The following is a 23558-nucleotide window of genomic DNA, read 5'->3' as shown; positions in this document are numbered from 1 at the left end:
CAAGATGGGTTTGAGAATCTTGTATCACTTGCTAATTACTTGCCATTCCGGCATTTACATTCTCAGTATCACCTTGAAAATGGCCTTCTTTATTTTGTGGGGACGGATCCTGATGATCATTTACAACTGGTGGTGCCTTCTATCTTTATTCCATGGTTTCTCTATGCCTACCATAATTCTCCTGTTCTAGGCGGGCATATGGGACATCATCATGTGACCGAGAAGCTGCACAGGTCTTTCTATTGGCCGGAAATGCGACGTGATGTTATCTGGTATGTGTGTAGTTGTGTTTGGTGCCAAACTTGTAGTACTCCCCCTCATGCTACAGAAAGACAGTTGGAGTCAATTGCAATTTCTCATCCATTTGAGTTGATGGCATTTAATCTTATGAGACCTTTTCCATAATCGATTACTAACAATGAGTATATTATTATTGCTTCTGACTATTTGACTCGTTCGGTGGAAGTTGGTGCTCTTGTTAGTGCCTTTACAATTGTTGTTGGATATTTTCTCCTCAATCAAGTGGTGTTTCAACATTCTTGTTCGAAGCAGATTCTTTCGGATAATGGTCCCACATTTATGGCCGAGGCATTTCATGTTTTGATGTCTCGGTTGGGGATACGTCACACTTTCACGAGTGCTTATCATCCACAATCAAACGATTTAATGGAACGGCTTGTTCAAATGTTCAAAGGGATGATTGCGAAGTATATGAACTTTTAGCATTCGGATTGAGATTGTTATTTGCCATTTCTTCGGTATACATATGTCATAGGGGTGTAGAGTTTTGTTAGTGCTTCACCATATAAACTCCTATATGGTCATGATCCAATATTACCAATGGAGTTGGGTTTACTTTCGCAATTGCCATGAGCTGCCAATGCTAGGTTGTGGGATTAGTATTTAACAAGCATTCTTCCATTTGTCTAACTAGAGTCTGCTGAACACTTAGGTTGCATACAACTGGGACAACAACAGCATTACAACTCCCATCATCATCCACTTGCGAAATACAAAGTGGATGACTTAGTGTTAATCCGTTTTCCCCATCTTACAGTATGTAGTTTATCTAAAAGGCTCCTTACTCAGTGGAAAGGATCGTATCGGGTGTTGCAGCAAGTTGGACCACAAGTTTATGAGGTTCGGCATGTCTAACAAGCCAATCTTGAAATGCTTTATATAAAGGGATCAAGAGTAGATAATACCATCTACAGATCCGCTAATGCCTCCTTCTGATGTTCCTCTAGATCCCAACCCATCTACAAGAGAACCCTGATAGTCTTTCATTATTCCGAAAGGAGGGAATGATGTGAGGGCCAAGTGTATAGTTATGATGCTGTATATTAATATTAGTGTAGTGGGATTTTGGTAGCCGTTGGATTGGTTTCAATCCGGACCACTCATTCCTGTATATAAGCTAAAGTTTTTGGGCTAATTGATATGCACATTTTTTGTATTCCCTTTACATATTCCAAGCACTCACACCCCTTAACAATAAATTAATTTCAAATGTGCTTAAATTTTAATATAAAATGTAATATTTTATCCATTGTGTGTTGCTCATCTAGGAATTTAGCAATTTTATTGAGTAGATTCCCTGTACATATTATCTATAAATTAGGCCAGCCCTACCTAAAAAAGCTAAGCCATGTGATTACTTTGTATAGGTTGTCTTATTTACAAGAAAATTTTGATGCCACAATAATGTGTGTTAATCTCCATGTCTTAGTAGTAATAGATTGTGAAGGATAATGTGAAAATCAATATAATAAAATCAAAAACAAGATTTTACATAGCAGCCATCAATTTCTAAAGCATGACTATTTTGAAAGCAGTGGGTTCCAAGACATGCTTTTGCTCCTCCTGGTTTATACTGTCACATGTGATGGATCTCAGGAGGTTTTGGATCGAAATGCAGGGAGTTTTGGAGACGCCAAGAACTTTGGCTTTGGAATTTCCAAGAGCACAATCGATTTCTTCTGTTGGAGGCCATCGCTGAGAAGGCCCTGGTGGTTTCCAAATCGTTTGTGCCCTCCTAATGCACCTCCTTACTGCTACAAATCCCCACCACCACCGATGGAATTGCCAACACCACCGGTTGAATCACCACCTCCACCGGTTGAATTGCCACCACCTCCTCACCATCACAAATCTCCACCACCACCTCCTTACCAGTACAAGTCTCCACCACCACCACCACCACCACCAAAATGTGAGAAATCTCCACCACCGCCAGCTCCATACGAGTACAAATCTCACTGTATTCACCTCCATTGCCACTGTATAAATACGAGTCTCCACCACCACCAGCATATGAATACAAATGCCCACCACCACCGCCGCCACCACCCCATCACCACCATGTGAAATCCCCACCTCCACCATCGCCACCAATCTACTGGTACCAATCTCCACCACCAGAATTAGTTAAAAAATGAATTTCTATCTTTGGCAACTTATAAACAAAGATAAATTGAACATAAGTAGTTTTGCACAGAACTTGAGAGCTTATGATTTTTATCTGATATTCTACAAAGATGATGACAGAAACTTATATAGAAATTTGAGTCAAACACTGAGCTCGGAAGTAGATTCACGAACACCGAATTCGCCACATAATTGCTCGCTCACCTGAGATTAGAACCACAAGATGTAAAAACAGAGTGACAATCTCCATCTATGCAAATATGGAGGAGAATTCTCGTTGACACAGTTCCTACAAGAGGAAGTTACGTAATACGTTCTTATTTGACAAGAAAGCTCGTCTCACGTTATTCCTTTCCCACGAGGTTTCACCAGAGTCATTAAGGCCGACTTCCGGAAGACCAAAAAGCGTGGCTGCTCGGTCGATCAATGCCTGGCCGGCCAGATTGCAACGCTTTTGTTGCTCACTCCACCCTGCTCGACGATGGCATCAATCTTGGCATCGCAATCTCGCAAAAAGCCTTCGCAAGCACCCGCTTTTTCCACAAGCGCTCTTAAAAACTCGCAAGCATACGAGCTGCTCGTTGGAGCTCTCACTCCGAGCACCTCTCCTGCGGGATTTAATGGCGAGCTCCTGGTATAAAATCGCAAACACGCACCTCTTCTCTCCTACGCTCCATGCACAGGAAGGCCAGCAACAATGCTTGCTTCGTTTGTGTTCTTCCTGGTCCTGCTTCTCACCACTTCAGGTATTGCCTCACCTGTAAAAGATGAAGTTTTAGAACTCCAGAAAGGAAAGAATACTTACGAGATTGTTTGTACTTGCCAGGAGAAGTCGAATGCCGATCGAGGAAAAAGACGCATGACGAAGGACCTTCCAGCAGCAACAAAAAGTCTCCCTCGAGCTCCCTGTTTGAATCCAAAGTCGGTGTCAACTATGGCCGGATTGCCGACAACCTCCCCCCGCCAAACCAAGTCCTCCAGCTCCTCACATCCGCAACCGATATCCGCAAAGTCAAGCTCTTCGATGCGGAGCCATCGGTTCTAAGCGCCTTCTCCAACACAGACTTCTCGCTCGTCGTCTCCGCTCCAAACTACATGCTCTCCGATCTCGCCTCGGACCAATCCAAGGCTCTCAACTGGCTCACAAGCTCCGTCGCCAGCTTCTATCCCGCCACCAACATCACCCACATCGCCGTCGGCAACGAAGTCTTCTCGCAGACCGATGGAGCGCTCAAGGCCAACCTCCTCCCGGCCATGAAGAACGTCTATTCGGCCCTCGAGAAGCTCAAGCTCCACAAACGGATCAAAGTCTCCACGCCCCACGCCATGTCCGTCCTCAGCTCCTCCTTCCCTCCATCAAACGGCTCCTTCTCGGACACCACCAGAGCCTCCCTCATGCCACCGCTCCTCCAGTTCCTCAACGACACCGGCAATCCCTTCATGATCAACGTCTACCCCTTCTTTGCCTACTCGACCAGCCCAAAGTCGGTCTCACTCGACTTCGTGCTCTTCCGCTCCACCAAAGGCGAACTGGATCCCATGTCGGGCCTGAGCTACGCTAACATGTTTGACGCCCAGCTCGACGCCGTCCACTTCGCCATGCAGTCACTGGGCTTCGACCGCATACCTCTTCTCGTGTCCGAGACCGGCTGGCCATCCAGTGGTGACGACTCGGAGACCGGCGCTAGCGTGGAGAATGCCCGAGAGTACATCCGGAACCTCGTCAAGCACGTAACTTCCACCTCGGGCACCACCCCGGTGAGGCCGAGCTCTCCCACCGAGGTCTATATCTTCGCGCTCTTCAACGAGGACCAAAAGCCCGGCCCCAAGTCCGAGAGGAACTTCGGCCTCTTCCAGCCCAACGGGAGCCCCGTCTATAGCTCCGACGTCCTTCACAGTGGCAGCAATGGCAGTGGTACCAGCGGCGCCGCCAGTAAGAGCAAGGGGAGGAAGAAGAGATCGATCAATCCCCCGCGGCACCACCACCACCACCAGAAGATGTATCGATCCTCGGCCAGCAGCGTCCGGCAGTGGTGCATTGCCAAGCCCGGCGCCGACGCCGCCGCTCTGGAGAAGGGGATAACCTTTGCCTGCGCCGAGGGAGGGATCGATTGCTCGCCGATCCAGAGCAATGGGAGCTGCTTCGATCCCCAGATCGCCTTCTCGCACGCCTCGTTCGTCTACAATAGCTACTTCCAGAAAATGGGGAGGAATTCGTGGAACTGCTACTTCCAGGACACGGCCATGATCACCATCACCGATCCAAGTAAGAGAAAACCCTATCCCGATTGATCGATGGCTAACCTCGTGGCAATGCAGGCTATGGATCTTGCCGGTACCTCTCCACATAAACCCTAAAACACATAATTTCACCTCATTTAAATGGAAAGCGCGCTAGGAAGCTCGTCTCATGCAGTGAAGATTTCGCGAGGCGCTTTGTTCCAGACGCGGCATTCATGGAGATCCATTCCTTTCTGCCTTCCATTTCCCTCATTCTTTGCGCAGAACGTGGAAAGACGACTTGCTCTGCATGCAAGCCGAATCCTCGCCTGAAATGACCTGTGTTTGGAAAAACCAAGAAGTTTCAGTTCTTTTTAGTGTGAGCTGCCATTCCTACAGGACTACTAGTTCATTCTTTAACCTTTGAACTTCAAAAGAACATTGCTGAAAAGACGGATCACGGCCGCCATTTCAGTTTCCAGCGTAGTAAAGAGAATCTACTTCAAGATGGACGACTTGGTGAGTTACATCTAGACGCCTACTACATCAATGCCAGTGTGTTTGGACTCCCATGGAAGCTTGCTTACGCGAGAGATGGCAACGAGCGCACCCCGACTCAGGCTTGCCCATGGATTTGGCAGGCTTGCAAGCATGTACTGCACAGAGGAAAGAATCAAGGAATAAAGGGCACTGTAGTTTTATTTTTTAATACTAGACATTCTCTTACGGAAGTTAAAAAATTCTGCGAGCACAGATTGCGACCCTAGGTAGAACCCCACTAGGCTTTACAGCGGCTCAAATTGCTGAGGCTTTCGAGGGAGCTCGAGAGTTTTCGACGGTCCATTTAAGAACGGTGACTTTAGAAGAAGTGCAGTTTTATATTTCTCACAGTGGAGATTTGCCCAAAGTCATCGTATGTAGTTCTCAAGTTTTTAGTGTGTACATTAACAGTTTGTTGCCAAGCTTGCTCCTGCATGTTTGTGAGTTTTAATTGCTGATCCTATACATATGTTCTTCGATTGACCAGCCTCCTTTGTTGATCATTACAGAATCCCTTTACTTCGCCAACCTTTCCCGTGCTCGGATCCATTATGCAACTATACACACACTAAGAACTCCTGTAGCTACAACGAGGACACATTGATGGATCTTCTTCTGTTGGAGAATACGGAAGAAGCCCCGCAAGAGACTACATACACTGTGTCTTTGAAAGTAGAAAAACTGCAACTTAATGCAGGTTTTGTTCTTTTAGCTAGGATCAAAGTCGGATCTCGGACCTTTCGGAGATTGAAACATTATAAATTTGAACGTTAAATCATCGTTTTTACAGCTAAATCAAAGAAAATGGATATGAAAAAAAGCTATCACGAGTCTGAACTATTCTGCTGCTCTTGCTTCCTCTTTGCTTTTTGAAGCTGCTGCTGGGCGAACTTAAAACTTCGATTTTTCAAGCTGCTGCCCCTGCTTGGTTTAAGAAATTTTTCGTCTTTAAGCTGCTCAATCTTTGCTGCTTGATCTTAGCTGTTTCAGCCTGCTCCCTTTGTCTCCAAGTTTTAAAACCATCTTACACTTTTCCATTCCAACTTGCTCGATTCTTATGATCTCTGACGCTTCGCTGCTTCAAGTCCTGTTCCACCCTCATTTACATATTCTTCTGGCAGCCTCCTATGATCTGGACCAAGTTGGCAGTCAGACTATTTTCCAAATAGAAAAGAAACATAATCTCTCAATGTTATACTCACAAATTGACCAGAATAAGCAGCTCCTTAGCGTAGTCTCTGAGATGTTTTATTTATTTAGTCTCGAAGAGACGGCCTCCTGTCTTTGTGAATCCGAACCTCTGGCTCCACCGCCACAAGCAGCTTCTTCGAGTTCGAGATCATCTTGCCATCATCATCTTCTATCATCCAAGCACCTGTAAGAGCGATCCTGGACAGCATTGAAGCTCTCCTCCCGTTTCCGTCAACTAGAGAGATTTGTCTTGATCCGTCTCGGCATCTCATCTTCTCGTTCATCTCGCTGTTCTCACGCCGACGTTTGATGGACTCTGCTCCACTTCCAGAGCCCGGCTGGCCGACTGCTCCGAGACACGGTCGTCCACCGCCACTTTCAACAGCTTCAGCTGCTTCATCTCGGCCACCGTCTCGGACAGCTCCGAAAATCTCCTCGAAGAGGTTGATCTTCTCTTGACTTAGAAGAGTGTGGAGAATGGTCTCTCGCGCTTTGGAGGCTTGCTACTGCTTCCCTGTGCTGCTCGAGCTGTCAGAGATTTCAATATACTTGGCTTGCACCTCTGTTCTGGATTTGACTCTCGAGACTTCTCGAACTTCCGTTCTCGTTTCTTCGACGTGCTTAGAACCTCTGACAGTTAGGGAATGCTTCCGCCACTTCAGGCCTTGATCGTGCTGAGAAGCTCGAGCGGAAGCACGCAAAAACACACCTTCCTATGCTCCTTCTTGTCGCATGTAGCGTCCATCTGATCCGTCAAACCTCTGGAGCTCGGCGCTCCATGTGCTCTCTTATCGGTTCTCCTCGGCTTGTCTTCTTCATCCTTCAGAGCTCCTCGTTCAGTCTCCCCAAAGTTTTGCTTTGCATCCGGCACGTCTCTCTCTCCTCGAGCGTCTCAAGCCCCGTGGTCCTCTCCATCAGCTGCCAGTTACTTGCTTCTCCAGGCTCGCCTCTTCTCGACGTGCTCCTCGCCGAGTTCTACCTCGTGCAGCGGATTCGACTCCGTCAGCCATTATCCCCTGGGAACTCCTGTCCAAACACTTCCCTCATTCCACCAGATGACAGAGAACGTCTAGCGTAGTCTGTCTTATAGTCTCCGCAGCCATCCGAAACCCCGGTCACGAGCAGCTTCAGCTATATCGTCTTCTTGCCATCTTGCAGCCATCTGACACTGGTTTCTGTTGTTCCTCGCTACTATCATGGACAGCCTTACCGCAGCAGGCGCTCCTGAATCATCTCCGTCCACTGGAAAGCCGATAAGATAGATCCCTCCTTGCTCCAGACACTGTAGAGTGTGGCCCAACTTGATCCATTGTGTGGAGGCTGGTCTCTGGCATGTTTAGACGCCGAAGTTCGCCAAAGTGTGATGGACTTCTCCGCCTGGAGCCCCGAGACACGGTCGTCACCCGCCACTTTTGCATCTCGGACAGCTACGAAACTTTGGAGTCGAGTCCTCGAGAAGGTTGATCTTCTCTTGACTTAGCTAGTCTCTAGCTTTAGTGGCCTGCTCCTGTGCTGCTCAACTTTCTTGGAGATTTGGCTCGCAGCTCCAACTTCCGGATTTGACTCTCGAGAGTTGGCTTCTCCGATGCTAGAGTCCGAGCACTGGCCTCGAGTTGACCAATCCTTGCAGCCAACTTCTCGAGCTCGTAACTTCATTTCTCGTTTCTTCGACGTGCTTAGAACAGTTTGTTCGTGTTCTCTTTTCAGGTAAACCCAGGGCCTAGTCGTCTTAGAGTTCGCTCCAGCAGATACCAGACTAAACGCAGGCAAACAGCAGCCGTTTTTCAGTTAATCTCCTTGCCATCATCATCCTTCTTGAGTCCCTTGCAGCAATCTGACACAGAGTTCTTTCCTGATACTTTCACCCGAGCAGCTGTACGAGCATTCCTGGACAGCCCTGACCCGTTTTCAAAGTCTCCGTCAACTAGATAGCTCTACCAGATGACAGAGAACGTCCAACGTAGTCTGTCTTCTCTGTGAATCCGAATACCCCCAACGTCACGAGCAGCTTCAGCTATATCATATTCTCGCTATCACCATCTCGTTGCAGTCTTTCCCTTGCTACTATTCCTTCAAGCTGTGAACATTATACCGCAGCAGTAGCTCCTGTCTCATCTCCGTCGACTGGAAAGCTGATAAAATAGAAACCTCCTTGTTCCAGACACTGTAGAGTGTAGTCCCCCTTAATAGTCTTTGCAGTAAGCTGAACACCAGCCTCAGCTGCTTGACTAGAGAGCTTTGATCAGAGTTCGCAAGCTGCATCCTCGCCGGTCTTCTCGCTTTGTGAGTTTCCTTGCAGCAATGTCGTCTTGATCCCTCGGTGAGACTGCATCCTGGCCGATCATCTTCTCGCCATCATGGTTCCGACAAAACAAACACTCATCGTTCACTCCAGCTCTCTACAACAAACACGGAAGTTATTAGCAAACGGCCATCTGGAATCTGGAAGATATATCAAACTTACCTGTCTCCTCTTGAATTCGGCAACAAAATCTCTCCCCGCACGATCATATAGTTCTTTTGCCACCTTCACGAAGACCACCTCGCCGGACTGAAGCTTCTTCCAGGGTTTCCTCTCACTCGGGATCCTATCCAGCATTTTCTGGAGCCTCATCATCTTCCGCGCTCGCTTGATCCTCTCTCGGTCGCTGGATTTGCCGTTGAGCTCCTCGTAAAGCTGCTCGGTGAGTCTGATCAGAATCCGGAGCGCGCTAACACTCCAAGACTTTTCCTCGTCTTCCTCTTCCGTTTCCTCGTACTTTTCCTCTTCCAAGCTGCGGATCTTCTTCTCGGTTTTCCCCCTCTGGTTTAGCCACCGGTTTGCCTTGTGGAAAGCTTCGAGATATGCGAACTCAACATATCCCCCTCGGCCATCGCTAAGATGGGTTTCACTCCGCCGTCGGGTGCCGTCGGGAAGAATGTCCTCCGCTGAGGAAGAGAAGCGAACCATCTTTGGCCTGGAACCTGCAAATCCAGAAGTCCATCGTGAGTCACAGTAGAAGAAGAATGCGAGAAGCAAAAGGAACCATACCTGGACGACGACCTCCGGCTGGCAGTCGAATTGGCTTGGGTCGCTGTTCCTCCTGCTTGGGCTTGTCATTCTTCTGCTGCTTCATCTGATCCTCTTCTCGTTCCAGCGGCTGCTTGATCGGCTTGATCGTCTGCTCCTCCTCTTGTTCCAACTGCTGCTGCATCGGCTTCATCCGCTGCTGCTCCTCCTGTTCCAGCTCTTGCTTCATCGGCTTGATTGGCTTGATCGGCTGATTCGGCTGATTCTTCTCCTCTCGTTCCAGCTGCGACTGCTCCTTGTGACCTTGCTCCTGTTTCACCTCGCGCCTGAGTTCCTTCGTCTGATCGGCTTCTTTCTCCTCCTCGTTCGGCTTCTCTTGCTCCTCCTCGTTCAGCTGCTCAGCTTTCTTCTCTTGCTCCTCCTCCTTCAGCTGCTTCTCGGCTTCGTTTTCCTCCTCTTGTTCCAGCTTCATCGGCTTCATCTGATCGGCTTCTTTCTCCTCCTCGTTCACCTGCTCGGCTTTCTTTTCTTGCTCCTCCTTCTTCAGTTTCTTCTCTTGATTCTCCTTGTTGTTCTCCTCTTGTTCCAGCTTGATCGGCTTCGTCGGCTTCATCGGATCCTCCTCCTTCAACTGCTTGGCTTTCTTCTCTTGATTCTCCTCTTCGTCCTGGTGCTTGTCCTCCTCTTGTTCCAGCCTTATCGGCTTGATCGGCTCCTTGTGCCCTTGCTCCTGTCGTATCGCTTCTAAGACGATTTTCACCTCGCGCCTGAGTTCCTTCAACTTCAAGGCGGCCGCGTCCATGGCTTCTCCCGAGACTGCCTGAGCTTGGACCTTGTTGTCGCCCTTGTGCGCCTTTTTCGGTCGAAAGAGAGACCACAAACCTGTGACGCATCCACAGCGCTCCTGCTCTGTTCGCGCCATAGCTTGCCCTTTGCAAATTGCCTTTAATGCCCTAACCCTTACTAAATCTATTTCACATTAATGTATAAATTAACAATTGCCCAGCAAACACTTCATAGTTTTTTAAAAATTAAGTTGGAATAGTATCAAAATAGAAATTGTTGTGTTTGAGGAAGTAATTATAAACATGTAGAAAACTATCAGATCCCAGAAGCCATCTATATAGCTACAAAATCCCAATAGATTAAACATTATAAAATCAATTACCTCCTACAATGCTACAAGACACTTTGGCTGGAATTGTGCTTATGAATGTCTGGATCTAGCCACAAAAAAGTTTGAAAGACAAAAGAAATTCAATTGATGAGATTTTAGTATCTAGGCTTGCAAAACCTAAATTGGAATCACTCATTTCTGTATAGATCATTCAAGTGTGCAATCAACATTTCTGAGAGCTGGGCAGCACAAACACAAAAGATGGGGGCAGGGTGTAAAAAGGGATGGTTTTCTCATTTCTCATCCCTGTTCAAAAGCCAGCATGACTTATTGTTGTTAGTTTATACTCAACATGGATAGCTAGTGTCAACTTGCTTGGCATTTATTGTGAACTCAAAAATTCTTTTAGGCAGAAATACATATTATAGTTATAGTATTGTTACGCCCAATTGAGAAGCATAAGACATAGCATTGGTGCTAATATTGACTGTGGCTCTACTTTTGCTGTGCTCCCAACTAAAGCATACCCAATTTTTCTGAGATCTATTACATTAATTTTTATTCTCAATGACAGATTTCTCTACTAGTTGCTGCCTTGGCAACTATAATGCTCCATGCCTTGCTTGCTAATTGTTTAGTGTGTGACATTTCCTATCACCTGTGCTGCTCCTGTTGAAGGTTTTAGCATCACCTCTAGAATCTTTTATAAGAGGTAAAAAAAGAATTAGAACTCCATTCATCATTTCACATTCATCATTTCAATCTCGAGAACGAGACCGTGGTGTTGTATTGCATTGCAGGTGGCAAGGGTCATTGCCAACAGCACCAACTTACAGGGTTGCTCAAGTTGGCAAGCAAATGGTCAGTCTTTAGGCCCGAGTGCTAGAAGAGGTCCACCATGTGTGTGTACTAGAAGTGGGCACTCCAAGAATGAGGAGATGGAGGTCCTTGGTCAGTGTGATTAGGTTTCTGACTGAGCTTACCCTATCCCACATGCTTGAGTGTGAAAAGAGGCCACTGAAGTAGTATATAATCCAGGTGAATGTTATATTTCATGTTATTTTGTGGAAGTTATATTGTTAAGTAAGCTTTGTAACATCTGATCTATGGAAGTTAATAATTCTATTCTCACTTGAGGGGGCAGCCCCTCATAAAGAAGGTGATCCCTTGTAGGGAGGTGGTAACATAGGTAGATGATATTATTCATAGAGGGGGCAGCCCCTCATAAGGAGACCCCTTTATAACAACTAAAGTAGTAAAAGAGAAAGTGCTCAAAGCTAACCTTAACCTTTCTACCAAGTTTACTGAGGAGATGGTGGTGCTTTGTGGTGTTTAATAAACCTTGTTTTATGTATAAAGTTATTCCTATTAAAGAATTGAATTTTTCAAGTGAAAACATTAGTTGTGAGATCAGATACCACATTTATTGCAATAAATTTCATAGGAAGGTCAGGGTTGAACTTTGGCACTCATTCTTCAGCTGCTTTAGATACTATATATAACTCATAAGTGGCCACCTCTATGAGATGCTCACTTTCCTACTAGTGTATTGGATCAATTCACAACAAGTAGCTATTTCTGAATGGATTATCTAAGCCAAGAAAGAAGATCAATGATAGTAAACATTCTACATAAACCACAGTGGTCTCTAATCTTAAATTTGCCCATTGGATTGTAGCATTAAATAATAAGATCTATTAGTGGTTAAGTCTTGTCAATTAACCACAAAATATTCAAAGAGCATTATAAGAAATTAAAAATATTGGTTTGAGAGATAGTCATTTGGAGTTCAAATATAGGGATAGTGAAAAATGCACTTATTATCTAAATGATTAAAGGTTTTAAATAGGTTTTGAGTAGTATTAAAAGGAAATTATATTATCAAGGATAGAGGAATCACATTATATATTGAAATTGATATCTAATAATTTCATTTCCTCTTACTAAGGATAGGGTAAAGAGAGTAAAACTTTTGGGAGAGTTGTAATTTTTAGCTTCATTTTATGAGGGTGTGCACTTGTAGGAAGTGTAGTAGATTGTAAGCAAACAAAAATAAATGATTTAAGAAATATTGGGATTTAAATATAAAAGAAAAGAGCTCATAAATAAAAATGTACCCCTTTTTTCAATCAACTAAAGGTCTTAAATACATAGGTTTGAATAATACTAAAAGTATTAAAGAGTTTATAAGTCAATAGACATTACAACAATAGCAATAAACCTTGCTTGTATTCAAATTTTATTTTAGTTGTTTGATAGATCTTTAAAAGAATTTGGTATTTTAAGATTATTTCTTTAAGTAAAGTTGTGTTGAATAATGATTATTGAAGCAATATATAACTTCCTCCAGCACTTTTGTAAATTTACCTTCAGCATTTCTATAACCTTACCTTTAGCAATAGATTAATTAAGGGTTATGACAAACAAGTGGGTTTACTATTGAATAAAAAAAATGAATATATAATATTATTAGAAATAATAGTATTAATTTAGCCTTGAAATGTCTATACATATGCTTACTATTACTTTAAGTTATATAGGCATTAATAAACACTAAAAACATATATTATCAATGTAAAATTGATATATTTTTCTACACTTCTATAGTGCATAAAGATTAAAAGTTTTAGGAAGTAACTTTAATAAAAAATATATCTAATGAAAATATTTATTATATTTATAAAATATTTATATACTATAATAAAAATTGATATTTTTTAAAAAATTGTAAAAATATAATTTAATACATTGAAAAGTTTTTTTCAAAGCTGTCTTTTTCAAATAACTTAAAGTTATTTAAATCAATGTTGATGGGCACATATAATATGGTGTGCCTGGCGATCGTGAATGCGGTCGACAGACACTGTACGCACAGCAAAGATCCTACGCAAAAAAAATTTAAAGTTATATCTATTTAAAAATTTATTAAAAATAGTTGTTTACGGTTTTAAAGTTATTGTACATTTAAAATACTAAATAATACAATTTAAAAATTTAACTTTTCTTTTTTATGCAACTTGTGCTAGTAAAAATATATTAATACAATATATTATCATAAAGTCCAACTATTAATTAATAAAGTAAAAATTTTAATTAAATTAACCTTTTATAAACTAAACATCCAGTACAAAAGATGTGTTCAAAGGTTGGCAAAACATTTACTCATTTATCTATGCATCAATCAAGCTTCTCAAACATTAACGCTGTCCCTCCAGGCTATTGAGGACTTTGCAAGGAACGGTGCTCAGTGCTCTGTTGCTCGCCAGTATCTGAAGCCTCGGGTAAAAAGGACCTAATGTCTCGCACACTACATAAACTCTCGGCCAATCTATTGAGATGTTGTTCCTGCCGTACGCGCAGCACGTCACTGGATTCTGGATTGCAAGGACTGGCTTCTCTAATAAACTGTGTACTCCTCCCAACGCGATCACATACCAGGCTCATTCACGGCCTCTGCTTGAAGATGGAGCTGGAGATCTGCTTGACAATATGGCCAAACGGGGCTGCTAATTTAGCTGAGAAAGACTGCAGCTGAAGCTCTTCTAAACATGACAATGCTCAAGCCTCTATCAGGTCGGAGAGAGTTCAAACGTGTATCCGCTTCCCGACTGGGTGAGAACCTTGCTGCATCGAATCATGGATCAAATATCCCATAAACTTGTTTAGAAAACACTCACCGAAACTCCACGCTACGTAGCTCACAATTTGCGTACCTGCACACGGACTCGGGTGAGTTTTAGAAGAGAAAAACCTCGTCACCTTGTAGTGTTGACGTTCTTGTCGCCAAACTTAGTGAGCAAATTGACCAGAAATCCTCCGTGAGAGACCACAGCTATATCCTTCTCTTTACGATTGGACAGCCTGCAGCAATAAACCAACTAGTTAGGAGGAGGAGAAGTTACAGAATTCATACCATTCGAGGAAAGCTCTAGTTCTTCTGCCGAGCTCTTCTTCAGTTTCCTTGACATCAGGCCTCCACAACTCGTCTTGGTCTTGCTCAATCTACTCCAGACAGTAAGCCAGTATTGAATTTTACGCTTACCTCAGAGAAATCGATCCCAGGGAATTGAAGCTCGTTTTTACTCCTGGAACTCCTGTGATCGCAAGGCATCACGCTCTGTTGTTTCACAAGATTATATTTTTTCTTCCTCTCCAATAGGGAAATCTTACCATTTCCTCCCTACAAAGCTCTACCGCAACGAAAGGCGGAGAGCCCGAGCTGGAGATTGCCGGGTGAGGACACCTTCCAGCGAAATCCACCATCAGAAGTTGTGAAACATCAGAGTGATTGCCTCCTCCAAACACACCGGCCGCTGTTTGCAACGTCCTGGACAGAAATCTCATCGCAAAAGAAACAAAGAAAAGGAAAGACAAAGTATCATACCGAGTTAAGGGTGAGACCACAACAAGGCTAACACGATCTCTCACTCCAGAACTCTCAAGTTCCTTGCCAAGCTGCTCAGCCTGGCAGAAAGAAAAAAATCAGAGGAGATCGAGAGAGATTTGACTTACTTGCTGCCAGCCAGTGGACGTTAGGCTTGCATCAGTGTGCTCGTAGTAACTAGTAGTCGGCTTGTTAGAGCTAGTAGTGACTTTAGAAGATTGGAGCAAAATGCTACAGAACATGAGATTCCACACGCAGCGCAACGCCCTAACGATGTGGCTGATCCTCAGGCGCCTCCACCGCCCGTCAAACAGTACCTTCCACGCGCTCCCAATCTGGAGCAAGATCTCCCCCTCCACGTTGTGGAACGCCTCGCCATGGCGCAGCAATCGCAGCGTCTTGGGCTCCATCTTTCCTCTCAAGAACCCTAAACCCTTTTTGGCGCGAGATCCAAATTAAACTTTTGTCTTTTATTTTAAAGGGGATCCTAGGTTGTAAAAATTATCTTGGATTTATAATTTATAAATATGTGTATAATTTATAAAATTTTCCTATCTAATGGTTTAAGATTAATTTGGTGTTTATGAATAAGACTACTAAACTAAGAGTTATTAGCAATAAATTATCCATCTATGAATGAAAAATGTAAGAAAATGCAAAATAATTTAATATCAATGGGTAAAACATGACTACCTGTTGAAAATCAAACCTCTTTGAGTGGCAGTAAACCAGCTGCTTAACTTCCACTTTACTAAATGGTCCTTTTGCAGGTATGTGGATTGTGATCTACATACCATGGAGATTTAAGTGGGTTTTTTCTATATCAAAGTTTGCAATAAGATTTGATTGATTGTACATTCAAGAGTCATTCTATGTTTTAATTCTTTTGCTTCTTAGTTGAATACTTGAGAATTTGGCTCTATCTCTTTGTTTAGAGGCCTAAGGCCCTAAAAAGTTAAATTCTACTCTACTACTCTTAGACACGTGACAAAGGGTTTATGTTCCACTCTATAGTTATTTTTGGTTGAAGATATCTCTAAATGAATATCATGTGGGATTTATAAACTATCCTTAGGTCCCTAATTGAATATCATGAAATCATATAAGATTTATAAACTATCTTTAGGTCATGTATGGCCAATTGCTAAAAGGTATTGAATTATGTCATTCATACTTATATTATGGGTATCAAAATTCAATGAATTTATATTTTCCATGTGGCTCTTTTGTGTTGTCCATATCTGTATAGATTTCCATGATATACATATATATACATATACATACATATACATATAGATACATATATATGTATATATATTGTATACATACACATATATACATATATATACAGAGAGAGTGTTCTAACCTATATCCCTAAAATTTTTATTTTATTTAGCTATAGCTATAGATTATTTTTAATATAAAAAATTATAGCTAGTTAAAAAACCTTGTAAGCTGTTTAAATAAAATTATATAATTATTTCAATTTTACCAGTATAAATTATTTATAAATATTAGTTTACATTAATTAAAATATTCAAAATAAATTAAAGAAATAAATATGGAAGTTACTTTTACTATATTAATTTTATTGATCGGCTTTTCTGAAGGTATTGATATTCAATATGAAATTGGTACTACTAATGCTCTAAGTGCACAAGCAGTAATTACTATTTTAACTGATATTACAACAAGAATTAGCAATATACCAGATGGTATGATTCCTCTAGGACAAAGTGCACATGGACATGTCTTAATTTCAAATCCAAATACTTATGTTGGATTTGGTTTTTTTGTTTTAGACACAGTTCAACAAATTTGTTATATAAATAATGAAGGTCATGAAAATCAAGGCTTGTGAGTGCTCAGAATATGGAAAGGGAATACAGAAATGTGCATATCAATTAGCCCAAAAACCCTAGCTTATATACAGGAGCGAGTGGTCCGGATTGAAACCAATCCGACGGCTACCAAAATCCACTACGCTAATATTAGTATACGGCATCGTAGCCGTACACTTGGCCCTCACATCATCCCCTCCTCTCGGAATAATGGAAGGCCATCAGGGTTCTCTTGTAGATGGGCCGGGATCTGGAGGAATGTCAGGAGGAGGCATCGGCAGATCTGTAGACGGTATTAACTGCTCCTGATCCCTTTGTATGAAGCGTTTTAACCGCTGCACATGCACAATCTCCGGAGGATCGGCCTGCTGAACGTCATGCCGAACCTCATAAACTTGCGGTCCAACTTGCCGCAACACCCGATATGGTCCTTTCCACTGCGCAAGGAGCCCCTTAGACAAACCACGTACCGTAAGATGGGGAAAACGGACTAACACCAAATCATCCACTTTGTACTCCGCAGGTGGACGATGATGGGAGTTGTAGCGCCGTTGTTGTCCCACTTGTATGCGGCCTAAGTGTTCGGCAGACTCTGCTCGGACAAGTGGAAGAATGCTTGTCAAATACTGATCCCATGACCTAGCATCAGGAGCTCGTGGCAATCGCGAAGGTAAACCCAGCTCTGTTGGTAATATTGGATCATGACCATATAGAAGTTTATATGGTGAAGCACCAACAGAACTCTGCACCCCTGTGACATAGGCATACCGAAGAGACGGCAAATAACCATCCCAATCCGAATGCTGAAAGTTCACATACTTCGCAATCATCCCTTTGAATGTCCGAACGAGCCGTTCCACCAAACCGTCTGATTGTGGATGATAAGCACTCGTAAAAGTGTGGCGTATCCCCAACCGAGATGTCAAAACATGAAATACCTCAGCCATAAATGCAGGACCATTATCCGAAAGAATCCGCTCTGGACAAGAATGCTGGAACACCACTCGATTGAGGAGGAAGTATCCAACAGCAGTTGCAGAGGCGCTAGCAAGAGCACCAACTTCCACCCAACGAGTCAAATAGTCAGAAGCAATAATAACATACTCATTGCCAGCAGTCGATCGTGGAAAAGGTCCCATAAGATCAAACGCCACCAACTCAAACGGACGGGAAACTGCAATTGACTCCAACCGTCCTTCCGCAGCACAAGGAGGAGTATTACGAGCTTGGCACCAAACGCAGCTACGCACATACCGGATAATATCACGTCGCATCTCTGGCCAATAGAAAGATCTGCGCAGCTTCTCGGTGACACGACGGTGTCCCATATGCCCACCTAGAACAGGAGAATCATGGTAGGCATGGAGAAACCGCGGAATAAACACCGAAGGCACCACCAGCCGTAAATGATCATCAGGATCCGTCCCCACAAAATAAAGAAGGCCATCTTCAAGGCGATATTGAGAATGTAAATGCCGGAAAGGCAAGTCATCAGCAAGTGATGCAGGATTCTCAAACCCATCTCGAAGCCTTCGAATCCACGGCTCAATCTTTTGAGCCTCGCGAACCTCATCAAGAGAGGGTAGATCTTGCTCTGCGCCCTGTGGACACTGAACGTCAAGGACAGCAACCGCCGACGGCACAGAATCCTCATCTAGAAAATCCACAGATGCTGGAACAACAGGTTCGTCAGAAACATGAGAAGTGAGTGGAGAAGGAAGAGGAGCTCGAGAAAGGGCATCAGCATCAGCCATAGAACTCCCTGGGCGATGAACAACATCGAAATCATATATCTGAAGCTTCAAAGCCCATCGAGCCGTACGACCAACCAGGTTCTTCCGCTTCAATAATGAAGTAACAGCAGCATGATCACCTTCAAGTAACGTCCGAGAACCATGTAGATATGCATGAAGTTTCTCGAAACCCCAGACTGCTGCTAAACACTCCTTCTCCGTCGTGGAGTAGTTCATCTCCGCTGGTTGTAATGTACGGCTTATGTATGCAATGGGATGGCGCTGACCAGGCACACTCGAGCTCTCTTGCATCAACACACCTCCAAGACCAATGTCAGAAGCATCCACACGCAAAATAAAAGGTCGAGTGTAGTCAGGATATGCCAAAACCGGAGGAGTCGTCAATAGCTCTTTGAGATTCACGAACGCCCGCTCACAATCCGGAGACCAGATGAAAGATGACGTTGATGACTTCAGCAACGCTCGCAATGGTGTAGTGCGATCGGAAAGATGATCCACAAAACGACCGAGATACTGCACCTTACCCAAAAAGCGCTGCACATCATTCACACACTTCGGAGTAGGGAACTTTAGAACAGCCACAAGTTTGTCAGGATCAACTTGCAAACCCTCACGAGAAATACGGTACCCAAGATAAGTTGTGTCCTTGGACCCAAACACGCACTTTGACCGCTTCAGCTTTAAACCAACGTCGCGTAGCCGATCCAACACTTTACAAACATCACGAACGTGCTCCTCCCACGTCCCCTCCGAGTGGATCAAGACATCATCAATGAAGTCAGCTGTCACCTCCGGCATATCGCAAAGAACCTCGTCCATCATCCGCTGGAAAGTTGCCGGAGCATTGTTCAAACCAAACGGCATCACCAAGAACTCGTACAAACCAAATGGTGTACGAAAAGCAGTCTTAGGAATATCTTCTTCGGCCATCGGTACTTGCCAATAACCAGAAGCAAGATCTAGCTTGGTGAACCAACGACTTCGCCCCAGACGATCCAAGAGATCAGCAGTGTGAGGAAGAGGGTACACGTCCGGGATCGTCACTTCATTTAACGGACGATAGTCGATGCAGAAACGAATACTCCCATCAGGCTTCGTCACAAGATGAGGTTCACATGCCCAAGGACTCCGCGACTTCCGAATAACACCCTTCGCCAACATCTCCTTGACGTTTGCACGTAAAATCTTGATCTCCTTGGGTGACCGACGACGAACAGGAACCTTGATTGGACGAGCATCCCCGGTTGGAATGGGATGACGTGTGGCAATCTTGGCCCCAGACGATAGGTCAAATTCAAAGAGATCAGAATACTCCTTCATGAGCTGGTCAACATTGACAACACAAAGATCATCGGAGGGATCGGAAAAGGGAAGAGCAGAACAAGATGGAAACACAAGAGGAAACAGTGGGGGAACAAAAGTAATGGAAGCAGAGGTAGAAGTAGAGGGACGAAGAGGTACGGAAGTGAGAGGAATGGTTGAAACATAAGGAAGTATAAGACAAGGGGGAGAAGCCTCAAAGTCACACTTAGCATGATTGCGCTGCAACCAATCCATACCAAGAATGAGGTCAAAAGCTTGACTCGGCACCACCCGCAACGACTGTAACTCAAGCTCGAGATCGCCCACACACACAACCAGGTCCGCCTCATCTCGTGCACATGCATGTGTACGGCCGTTGCCATAAAGAATGAAAACTGGATCCGCCGCACGACGCAAGTGTAGACGACAACGTGTGGCAACAGGTCGAGCAATAGAAGATAAACTCGAACCTGTATCAACCAACACGGAGAGAAGAATAGGAGACCTCTTGTTATAAAAACGAGCTTGGAAAGTAAACACTGGATGAACTGGTGCCGAGTGAACCCCTTGATGATACTCCCGAAAGAAAGATGGAGGGGTCACTAACTTATTCGCGCAAGGTCCCTCCATTACTCGCGCGACTCCTTGTTTCCCGAATGCACCTCGGTATCCAAACCTTCCACTGCAGCAGCACCAACGGGACGTTGCTGACGCCAAGGTCTCCACCCAGGAAATGGAGGTCGCCAATCCGGAAAACGCCGACAACGCCGATAAGTATGACCAACTTCATCACACGCCCAACAACGAACATCACGGCCACGACCACGTCCTCGCGCTTGTCCTGGGACTCGAGCAGCAGCAGCATCAACCTCCATTGGAACAGGAGCATCACCCACAGGAAGTGGAGCGGAAGGACGTGCAGCGAGAAGTGGAAGAGGCGACGTCTCATAACGTTGTGCCAAGCGAAGAGCATCGTCAAGGGTGGCAGGAGCAAGTGCATGCACAAGTCCGACAAGATCTTGACGAAGTGCTGGCCACAACATTCCAAGCTTGATCCGCTCCGACATATTTGGCTCCGCACGAAGCAAAAGACTTCGGAAACGAACGCCAAATTGCATCACCGACTCCGATGGCCCTTGACGAAGACGATGCAATTGTTGGAAAGCATCATCACAATCATCGGCATGTCCGAAGGCGCGTTTGAAGACGTCCGGGAGAACACTCCAATCCCCACGAGTGGCCGCGCTCAAACCATTGTACCACTGCAACGCCGTCCCTTGGAGACACGTGGGAAACTCACGCAACCGTCGAGCATCATCCCAAGAATGATATGTGGCAATCACCGTGAAGTGATCGAACCAATGGTACACATCATCCCCAGGATTCCCGCGAAAGAACTCCGGCCGAACGCGAGGATTGGCACCAAGAGCAGGAGGAGTTGTACCACGTGCCGTAAACGCCGCCATCAACTGAGTTTGGTTGTTCAATTGCAAGCGCATAGCATCAAGCAATTGTACCAACTGCTGCTCTAGAGTCAAAGGAGGAGATTGTTGATCTGCCATGAAGATGAACGAAAAAGAAAGAGCAAAAGAAGAGAAGTGACAAAAAGCTAGAAGGAAATGGTAGATCTAGACAATGCAAAAAGCTAGATCTAAACCAAAACCCTGAAAAGAAAGAACAAAAGAAAGGAAATGGAAAAAGCTAGATCTAGACGATGCAAAAGCTAGATCTAAGCCAAAATCCCAAATCCAAGCACTCTTCCGGGACAATCAAAGGTGCCCCTCACCTCCACCAATGTGAGTGCTCAGAATATGGAAAGGGAATACAGAAATGTGCATATCAATTAGCCCAAAAACCCTAGCTTATATACAGGAGCGAGTGGTCCGGATTGAAACCAATCCGACGGCTACCAAAATCCACTACGCTAATATTAGTATACGGCATCGTAGCCGTACACTTGGCCCTCACAGGCTCTATTATAAGAAACTCATTATCTCAAATCTTACGAGTTTCTATTAATGAAATGATGGAATATGCTGCATCATTTTTTATTATAAAAACTGAACATTTTATTATTTACTATTTTGTTAGAAACTATCATCCACATAATTTTGTACAAGTGTTACATTTTATAAAGATTATATCCAGCTATTATAAACAAAAAACCATCACTTCAACAAAAAGTGTTGGATGTGATATTTTTACTTACACCTTAATAAGTGGTTACAATAATATGCCACATCAGTATTTATTGACATCACAATTTTTAATATCATTAAACAGAAAAGCACATTTATATTTGGATACTAGTTGCAACTTAATTATATATGCACAAAATACAAACTTATGGTCTACAAAAACATCTAATAAAGGTATTAGATGTGTTTTAAGGTTACATGAAAATGGAAATTTAATTTTATATTCTTCTAATAATAATGTTGTTTGGGCATCTAATACTTTATGTAATTTTCAAAATTGCTATGAAGATGCCAAATTGGTAATGCAAAATGATTGTAACTTAGTTTTATATTTTATATACCAAAAAACATTAAGTATCAAGCCATTAGTAAAACCTGTATGGGACTCAAAGACATTTTGTTAATAATTTTGTAATAGATATAAAACTATATTTTTTCTATTTAGTGAAAATGTATGATACAGTGGTACAAATAAATGACAAATAAAAGTAGTTGAATGACAATAATCTACCTTATAACTCTTTATATGATAAAAGTTTTAAAATATAAATAAATTATATGAAGATCATCATTATTCTTAAAATAAAAATAATTGTAGAGTTTTAATTTTTGTCATAAAATTATTTATTTCCATAATAAATTCTTATTTTTAATTATATTGTACCATATTTTTATACCAAACTGTACATGCATTTACACTTAGCATATATTTTAAAGATCTTTAAGTATATATTTTTATACAAATAAAGTATTGAAAATATGCTTGTGATATTTACCTCTATGAAACATAAGATACTATTTTAAAACATTAAAACTAAATTTTCAACAATAATTTAATTAAAATATAATAAAAAGTAAATATATTTATTCTAAATACTAATATAATTTTTATAAAAATATATGCACACGTGGAAATTCTATTTTATATTGATAATTATTTTAATTTAAAAGCTTTAAAATTATTAAAAACTCCCAAGAAGATGACAAAATCTGTAAAAATAAAGCGATAAGGGCCAGAGGTTCACAGCCGTCCAATCCCAAGCCAAGGAGAGTCTTGGTATCTATGGTTGTGGGAAAAGTCATGTGGATGTTTGGATGGCCAGGCTGGCTGGAAGAGAAGAAGTTCATTGGGTGTTGTGGGTGAAATCCAAATCACAACATGTGTCATCAGTAGCTTGTATTAGAGAAGACACTCATTGGTCCAAGAATTTGAGACAATCACATTGCACTCATAGGACAGGAGAAATCATCATACTGCTCTAGATCTATTCCCAAATAACATATACTCTTAGCATTGTTCAGGGTGAGTATGGTGCCACATATCTTTCGCTCGACACTTCTATGGCTACTGCATCACTGCCTAATGCTTCTACTTCTGGAATTGACCAGCACTAGAATTACTCCAGAACTTTGAAGATTTAGACCAAGAAAATTGAAATTTTCCTTTTTCTTGTTGTTTCAGTGTGACAATCAGGAACAAGAAACTTTGCGCCAATCACTCCATGTAAGTGTCAATAGTTGGAATGCTGGGAGAAGGTGTTTTGATGGGCTGACCACATAGGATATATCTCTCT

General features: G+C 43.1%; 4 protein-coding genes across 4 annotated transcripts; 2 read left to right on the top strand and 2 right to left on the bottom strand.

The window, feature by feature from the left end:
* The first annotated feature begins 1848 nt into the window (after nucleotides 1-1848).
* Nucleotides 1849-3067, top strand: LOC9631825 (pollen-specific leucine-rich repeat extensin-like protein 1). The gene is made up of 2 exons (XM_024671802.1): nucleotides 1849-2246; nucleotides 2800-3067. The coding sequence occupies exons 1-2, from the start codon at nucleotides 1849-1851 to the stop codon at nucleotides 3065-3067; spliced, it is 666 nt and encodes a 221-aa protein (XP_024527570.1).
* On the top strand, nucleotides 2699-5100 carry LOC9635025 (glucan endo-1,3-beta-D-glucosidase). Its single transcript, XM_002967249.2, has 3 exons — nucleotides 2699-3173; nucleotides 3254-4693; nucleotides 4747-5100. Exons 1-3 carry the CDS (start codon nucleotides 3125-3127, stop codon nucleotides 4776-4778), a joined length of 1521 nt encoding a protein of 506 aa, XP_002967295.2. The 5' UTR covers nucleotides 2699-3124; the 3' UTR covers nucleotides 4779-5100.
* Nucleotides 5101-7462: 2362 nt separating this feature from the next.
* On the bottom strand, nucleotides 7463-10310 carry LOC9635024 (trichohyalin). The gene is made up of 9 exons (XM_024671801.1): nucleotides 10149-10310; nucleotides 9900-10046; nucleotides 9410-9812; nucleotides 8843-9342; nucleotides 8647-8777; nucleotides 8471-8510; nucleotides 8218-8312; nucleotides 7900-8134; nucleotides 7463-7705 (listed from the first exon to the last, which is right to left on the bottom strand). Exons 1-9 carry the CDS (start codon nucleotides 10308-10310, stop codon nucleotides 7463-7465), a joined length of 1956 nt encoding a protein of 651 aa, XP_024527569.1.
* Nucleotides 10311-13805: 3495 nt separating this feature from the next.
* On the bottom strand, nucleotides 13806-15300 carry LOC9631824 (phosphoglycerate mutase-like protein). Its single transcript, XM_024672001.1, has 8 exons — nucleotides 15018-15300; nucleotides 14890-14969; nucleotides 14676-14832; nucleotides 14548-14622; nucleotides 14419-14507; nucleotides 14265-14366; nucleotides 14183-14218; nucleotides 13806-14129 (listed from the first exon to the last, which is right to left on the bottom strand). The coding sequence occupies exons 1-8, from the start codon at nucleotides 15297-15299 to the stop codon at nucleotides 14075-14077; spliced, it is 876 nt and encodes a 291-aa protein (XP_024527769.1). The 5' UTR covers nucleotide 15300; the 3' UTR covers nucleotides 13806-14074.
* Nucleotides 15301-23558: the final 8258 nt, after the last annotated feature.

Source organism: Selaginella moellendorffii, unplaced genomic scaffold, assembly GCF_000143415.4.
Source record: "Selaginella moellendorffii unplaced genomic scaffold, v1.0 SELMOscaffold_8, whole genome shotgun sequence".
Taxonomy (NCBI): Eukaryota; Viridiplantae; Streptophyta; class Lycopodiopsida; order Selaginellales; family Selaginellaceae; genus Selaginella; species Selaginella moellendorffii.
The sequence above is the reverse complement of the archived record's forward strand: the minus strand, read 5'-3'. Positions and strand labels throughout refer to the sequence as shown.